Source organism: Aotus nancymaae, unplaced genomic scaffold, assembly GCF_030222135.1.
Source record: "Aotus nancymaae isolate 86718 unplaced genomic scaffold, 86718_ANA_hifiasm-v0.15.2.pri h1tg000030l, whole genome shotgun sequence".
Classification (NCBI taxonomy): domain Eukaryota; kingdom Metazoa; phylum Chordata; class Mammalia; order Primates; family Aotidae; genus Aotus; species Aotus nancymaae.
Genome location: NW_026988443.1, coordinates 33681287 through 33688963, shown reverse-complemented (window position 1 = coordinate 33688963; position 7677 = coordinate 33681287). Strand labels below are relative to the sequence as shown.

General features: G+C 46.3%; 1 protein-coding gene across 1 annotated transcript in view; it reads right to left on the bottom strand.

Annotated features, from left to right (window-relative positions):
• Positions 1-4737: 4737 nt before the first annotated feature.
• The window catches only part of WWOX (WW domain containing oxidoreductase), a 1123669-nt gene continuing 1120729 nt past the window's right edge, over positions 4738-7677 (bottom strand). Inside the window, exon 9 of the mRNA XM_064383331.1 lies at positions 4738-5814. Coding sequence (XP_064239401.1) covers positions 5626-5814 — 189 coding nt within the window. The 3' untranslated portion in view covers positions 4738-5625. The remainder of the gene's footprint in view (positions 5815-7677) is intronic.

The following is a 7677-nucleotide window of genomic DNA, read 5'->3' as shown; positions in this document are numbered from 1 at the left end:
CCCATCGTCATGGATGTATCTACCTTTGGTTTGATGTTGGTGACCTTTGGATGGGGTCTCTGAATGAACGTTCTTTTTGTTGATATTGGTATTATTCCTTTCTCTTTGTTAGTTTTCCTTCTAACAGTCAGGCCCCCCTGCTGCAGTTCTGCTGGAGTTTGCCGGAGGTCCACTCCAGCCCCTGCTTGCCTGGGTCTCACCAGTGGAGGCTGCAGAACAGCAAAGATTGCTGCCTGTTCCTTCCTCTGGAAGCTTCGTCCCAGTGGGGCACACACCAGATGCCAGCCAGAGCTCTCCTGTATGAGGTATTTGTCAGCTCCTACTGGGAGGTGTCTCCCAGTCAGGATACATGGGGATCAGGGACCCAGTTGAAAAAGCAGTCTGTTCCTTATCATTGCTCAAACACTGTGCTGGTTGATCTGCTGCTCCCTTCAGAGCTATCAGGCAGGGACGTTTACATCTGCTGAAGCTGTGCACACAGCCACCCTTTCCCCCAGGTGCTCTGTCCCAGAGAGATGGGGGTTATGTATCTAAGTCCTTGTATGGGACTGCTGGCTTTTTTTTTTTTTTTTTCCCAGAGAAACCCTGCCCAGAGAGAAGGAATCTAGACAGGCAGTGCTGGCCACAGCAGGCTTGCTGAGCTTTGGTGGCATCTGCTTAGTTCAAACTTCCCAGTGGGTTGGTTTATGCTGTGCTGAAAAAATGTGTAGTTTGAACATCCAGACAGGTTTGTTTATGCTGTGAGAGTAAAATCGCCTACTCAAGCCTCAGCAGTGGTGGACGCCCCACCCCCAGCATGCTCGAGCATCTCAGGTCAACTGGACTACGTGCCGTCAGTGAGAATTTCAAACCAGTGGATGTTAGCTTGTTGGCTCCCCGGCTTCAGCCCCCTTTCCAGGGGTGTTAACGGTTTTATCTCATTGGTGTTCCGTGTACCACTGTAGTATGAAAAAAACAAAACACAAAAAAAAACTCCTGCAGCCAGGTCGGTGTCTGCCCAAACAGACACCTAGTTTTGCGCTTGAAATCCAGGGCCCTGGTGGCATAGGCACCGGAGGGAATCTCCCGGTCTGCCGGTTGTGAAGACGGTGGGAAAAGTGCAGTATCTCGGCCAGAATGCACCATTCCTCCTGTTACAGTCTCTCCCAGCTTCCCTTGCCTAGGGGAGAGAGATCCTTCAACCCCTCCTGCTTCCCGGGTGAGGCAACTTTCCACTCTGCTTCAGCTCGCCCTCCGCTGGCTGTGCTCACTGTCTAGCTAGTCCCAGTGAGATGAACCAGATACCCCAGTTGGAAATGCAGAAATCACCTGCCTTCTGGGTCCATCTCTCTGGGAGCTGCAGACTGGAGCTGTTCCTGTTTGGCCATCTTTCCAGCAGACCCTGAATGAGTATTACTTACGCATCATTGTAAAGTTCAAACATCCTAAGTTGAAACCATCCTAAGTTAGGGACCATCTGTATACATATACGTAATATACACATACAGACACCCAATACATATGTAGCACATCTGCCTATGCACGTATGTGTTTTACATATATAATGCCTGTGTGTTTAGATGTATGGCACATATTTGTGCAGGCATACATGTACATATACATATATAGATGTGTACATATTATGACATGTATACATTTACAGATGTGCACATATGATAAATGGTGAGAAATAAGGTTGGCCATAAAATAAGCTAAAATAGGAATGATAGGAATAATCCTCTCCACTTGGTCGTCTTTCAGGAATTTATCACAGAAATAGCCAAAGAAGTAAGATTGATGTGTCTGGCAAGAGAAAATGGCCCAGGGGGACTGACAGTATCTGACTGAGTGGGTTCAGGGAGAAATGGGTACTAGGAAGGAATAGCTATTGTTTGGGGGTGCTCAGTTCATCTTCAGTTCATCTAGAGACCTTCTGATAAAGCTGATTAGGACCTTGTGCTTTGTGAGAACTTCTACAGCCCCAAGATGTAAATTGCCTTATAGCAGAGACCGTGGAGGCATTTACCTTAAATCTTGAATTTGCGGGATGTAGCACTTGGTATGTTTGTTGAATGAATGAATGTATGAAGACTTGGTGTGTATGACTTAGAAATCTTGATTTGGGAGAACTGTCATCTCCCCTTAGAGTTACCCCAAGTCTCATCTTGCCAGTCTGCATATGTGAACCTTGTAGGATCCACACAGGAGAAAACCAGCGTAGAGGCTGCAGACAGGACCAGGAGGCAGGCAGCTCGCATGTCCTCTCTCGGTTCTTTTTGATGTTTTGCACAGTACCTTGGTTGATGATACGCCCATGTCTAGTTTGCTCTGGCCTAACTTTCACCTCCATGAAATGCTTGAATTATAGCTAGAGTCAGATTAATAAAGTCACTGCTCTGATCTGCCTAAGATCTTAAGATGGTGCACCTGTGGCTGGGTACAGTGGCTCATGCCTGTAATGGGAGGATTGCTTGAGACTAGGAGTTTTAGACCAGTCTGGACAACGTAGCAAGACCCCATCTGTATTTAAAAGAAAAAAAGATTCTGCATCCTACCAGAATGGGTGTTTTCAACTTATGGAAGGAGCAGTGGCACTCGTGCAGGAAATCTGCATGACCTTGAAATCAAACAGTCCTGGGTGAATTGCAGCTCTATCAATTTGTGAGCTGTATGCAGAGCAGCAAATTAGAAAACTTGTGGGCCTCAGCTTTTTCATCAGTAAAATGGGGAGAGGGGTTAACTGGCAAGACTGTAGGCCTATTAGAAATCAGATGTAATGGCCGGGTGCTGTGGTTCACGCCTGTAATCGCAGCACTTTTGGAGGCCAAGGTGGGTGGCTCACCTGAGGTCAGGAGTTTAAGGCCAGCCTGGCCAACATGGTGAAATCCCAGCTCTACTAAAAAATAAAAAATTAGCCAGGCATCGTGGTGGGCGCCTATAATCCCAGCTACTCTGGAGGCTGAGGAAAAAGAATTGCTTCAACCTTGGAGGTTCAGGTTGCAGTGAGCACAGATTGTGCACAGCACTCTAGCCTGGGCAACAGAGCGAGACTCTATTTCAAAAAAAAAAAAAAATCAGATGTAATGTTGTAGCCTGCTTAGCACAGTGTAAGGTTCCAGAGCATTCTCACAATGATGAAAATTATTCTCATGAATATAAAGCCTAGTCACCAAGAATCATTCTTTTGGTGGTTATTTATTAAGTCTACTGTGTGATAGGAGCAGTTCAAGGCACTGTGGCCAAGTTGTGAAGAAAACAGACAAATTTCATGGAGTTTCTATTATAGGGGGTACACAGAAAATAGACGGACACGTAATGTGTGCAATAAGAAGTGTTGCGGAGAAAGAAGGTGAATGGAAATGGGGTGACACCGTAAAGGCAGGGAGAACGTTTGAGCAGAGAGTAAAAATCAGGAAGAACGCATGCTGGTTTCTGGAAAGAAAGCATTTCAGCAGAGGAAACAGCAAATACGCAGCCTTTGAGTGGGGAGTGTGCTTGGCATGTTTGAGGAACACAGGAAGACTAGAGTGGCTTCTAGTGGATAAGGAGAAAGTGCTGGAACTTGAGATTAGAGAAGTGACTGGAGACTAAATTATAAGAGAACTATGGTTTAAAAAAAAACTAAACTTACTGAGTTGAGAGGCTGTATCAGCGTTTGCTGAGTAACAAGTAATCCTGAAATGTGGTGGCTTAAAGTGGGTTAATTGCAGAGTTTCTTCTGAGTGAGTTGGCTCTGCTGGGGCTGGAGAGTCTGGGATGGCCTCATTCACATGTCTGTTAGCCGGATGTTGGTTCTGGTAGCAACTACGTGTCTCATCCAGCAGGCTAGCTCTGGAGCCATTCTTGTGATGGAAGTTGCAGGGTTTTCAAGTGCAGCAAGAAAGGGCAAGCCCTGGTGCACAGCACTTTCCAAATGGGCCGAGGCCAGTCACATGGCCATAGTCAGAAGTCCTATGGGAGGGGTAATCCCCTCCAGGTGTAGATACTGAGAGGAGAATGCCGATGGTTGCTTTTGGAAATGACAACGTTGGAAAAGTGAAATTATTTGATTCATACTTTCAAAGGTCTTATAATAAGGATTACGTACAGGAGACTATAACCAGATTGGAGGATGGGGCCAGGTTGTGGGCCACTGGATAGCTATGGTGTTTGAGCCACAGATGCAGAGGCATACAAGCTCCTGGTGGTGCCTGGCCTGAAGCTGCTGCCATCAGGAGGAGGAACAATGATACCCATCCTCCAGACCTTCCTGTTGTTTCAGCAGAAGCGTTCGTTCTCTCCATCTTTCCAGAGTGGACTTTCTCACGTGCTTGCTGGAATGGGCTGGAAACCATGGTGTCCATGAGAAGGGATACGCAGAGAAGAACCTCTGTATATCATCATCATCCATTCTCAAACAAACACAGAGGTACTCTCTGCTCACTAAGTACTTGGTAACTAACTACAGGGGAGTTAAGCACTGAGGACTAAAAGAACTCACTGTAAGTAATGACAAAACATCTTAAGGTGAAATTAAACAATAGACAATTTTCTTTTTTCTTTCTTTTCTTTCACAGAAAATATGATGCTGGCATGCTAATCGCGTGAGACAGCTTGGCCCACGGACAGCCACAAAGCACAAAAACAAAACACAAACTCACTCAGAGACGAGACAAGGATCGTGTTTTCCTGGCGTCTATGAGAAGCGCTTTATTTTTCCTCTAGATTTCTTTTTTAACAAAAACTGAAACATTTAGAAACAGTACAAACAGCAGGTGATCATCTTCAAGCATGTTCTTTTATTAAGCATAGGTTGGGAGGCACAGGCGGACGTTTAAGCAGAAAGCCAAGGCAAGACAACAACAGACTGTGACTGATGGAAGGAATCAACTTATTCCTCGCTCTCCAAAACATCCTGTGCGTTCTTCAGAACACCCACCTCCCTGCCTGTCAAGGTATCTAAGGAATGATTAATTTGAAAAATTTGATATAGATAGACGACTTTAAAGAATTTTTTGTGTAGTGCTGGCAAAGGACTCTATGACATGTACTTTGCCCCCCAGGAGCTCTGCCACTCCATCTCTCGGTGTCACTGCCATCCTGCCCAGCTGGGACAAGTTTCTGAGATTTGTCTCCCCAGCAGTTGCCAAGCTGGCTCAGGCATGGTCAGGATGAAAGAAACAATTATCTGCTGGATCGATGCAGCAAGGAGTGGTAAAAACACTTGCTTTTTCTTCCCTAAAAGTACGAGACAGCCCACCCCTACCTGCAGTGGTGACCGTGCCGGAAGCTGGGTGAGTCAAGGGGACCCTAGGATCCTCTCTAATAGTAAGAGACAATTGCTTGTGCTTCTCCAGGGAGGTAAAGAACCAGAACCCACTCACCCCCCAGGTTTTCTTTTCGAACAGGCCACCACCAGAACGCAAAGAAACCTATGCCTAGCCCAGCCCCAGAAAAGCACCTTTACCCCTAGAATTCCCTGCTTCCCATTCGTACTTAACATTCTTAACGCTGTTGGGACTGCTCTGATTTCCTTTCCTCTTGCGGATCTGTGTTGGAGGGACACGGACACCCCCTGGATCATAAGGTTGGAAGGGGTCCAGCCCCGGCTGCTGCATGGGCGCACACGCAGAGTGGGTGTGTGCGCCCATGGTCTCGGAGCTCTGCTTAGCCGGACTGGCTGCCAAGCCGTTCTTGGATCAGCCTCTCACTGAGCGCCCACAGGGCCCGGGCAGTCTCTTCGCTCTGAGCTTCTGGCGAGGGCATACAGCGACAGCAGTTGTTGAAATACATACCTCCCAGACCCTCCAGTTCTGGGGCGGCAGCACAGTAGACGGTGGTGGCAGCTCCTTGTTGCTGGGAATCAAAGAAGAAAGACAAACATGTTTTAAGAAGAGGAGTCATGGGATGGCATCAGCAAATCTCTGCCACTTGGTTCAGTTTCAGTTGGATCTTGGCATAGCAAAGCCTACTGGGCTGAAAGCACATGACTGTGAAAAGTATAACATGACCATCCTGGAAAAACGAGTTCATAAACTCCGCTTGTAAAGCTGGTGTGACTTTTGACACCTCATATAGGAAAAGGCTTGGAAAATAAATACACGCATCAATACGTCGTGGCAGGAGCCTCTTCCGCACAGGAAGAAAGACGGTATCCTTCTGAATGTGCAAGAGCACATTCGTCCAACCCCTCAACGTCTCAATGTATAATGTCACTCGATACCAAATTGTTTGTAGAACTTTCTGTCTGACAAACCAGCCACTCTTAATTATGGCCTATCGGGTAGAAAACCCAAGCGGAGCTGGTGCCAGATCATCCCTTTATGCTCTGCCCACAGCGCTGCTACGGGAAGGGTTGGCAAGGCTGTGTTAAAATATTTAATGCACACACACACACATACTCTCCACCATACATGACTACCTAGCACATCTCTTAATTCATCCAGAACCTATGAAAATTTTTTTCTACATGTCGTATTTGTCCCAGAGCTCCAATGGGACCATGGCTAAGCGGGTCCATTTCCTCCCTGCCCACTTCAAGATGTAAGTTGCAAAGAGTGCAACTGATCACTTTCGATTCACCTTTTGAGTAACAGTAGGGGCTGTGGCTAGGGATGTGTGCACTGATGGTGCATCATATCATCTGGACTGACAAAATACAGTCAGGGATGCTGTAAAGAGGGCAAGAAATCACTTTGCTTTGCAAACCATAATTAAAAATAATAGGCTGCTGTTCAGAGGGAGACATGGTCGGCACGTCTCTAATTTAAAACCAATACAGTTTATCTGGCATCTTATGATTATTTATGTGTTTCACAGCCCTAGCTGCATCCACTAATTTTCAGCTCATAGGGAGAAGGTTTGCAAAAGAGGACCAGACAAGATAACGGAAGATAAGGCAGCCCCAACTAGGAAAACGGTAAGGAACTTTGATTGTGGGGGAAATGGCTTTCTGACCTCACCCGAAGTTTATCACTTTTTTTTTTTAAAACCTCTGCAGAGTTTTAATTCTGAGCATGCAGGGTGCTTAGGGGAGGACGTTCCCTCAAATGGTTTGGTTTGCCATCACTATGCTTGTATTCTAGGGACCCTGGGAGCCAGGGCCATTCTGAGAACCAGGGGCCCATGGACGGTGTTAACGATCTGAAGAAGGTGGATGAGGCAGACTTGGGTTTGTTGGTCCTTGGTTTTGGTTTCTTCAGTGTCAGGGTCTGTAGCTACATCTGTGTTGGTCTGAAAATGGAATGGTCAAATGCAGTCAAGTGACATGACTCTGGCAGGGGTGTGGACAGTGAGTGAGACGAGCACTTGGATTTTGAAAATAACTGGCTGCTTGGTGATATCAGGGAAGTCCCAGGAGTCCTGAATTAGAATAACTGATATGCCTTGAACTTAATTAAATAGTAACTGGTTACCTCCCCAATCTCCTGCCATAACCATGCCCACTCCAAATAGCCAGATGTTATCCTAGATTCAGCTATTTCTTTTCCATTGATTTGTGTGAGTCAAGTCTAATGGAACAGAATTCGTGTCATCCAACTTTCCTTTCACTGAATTATGATTCCTCATAACCCTCAGCTGAACACCTGGCACATGTATGTATCTAAACAACTTCAAGTGGTCGATCTGACTCTTCTGCATCCCAGGTGGGGAAAAGGGAAGCAGACGTGCCTCTAAAGACAAACTGGAGAATGGAGATGCTCATCCAGCTAATTCAAG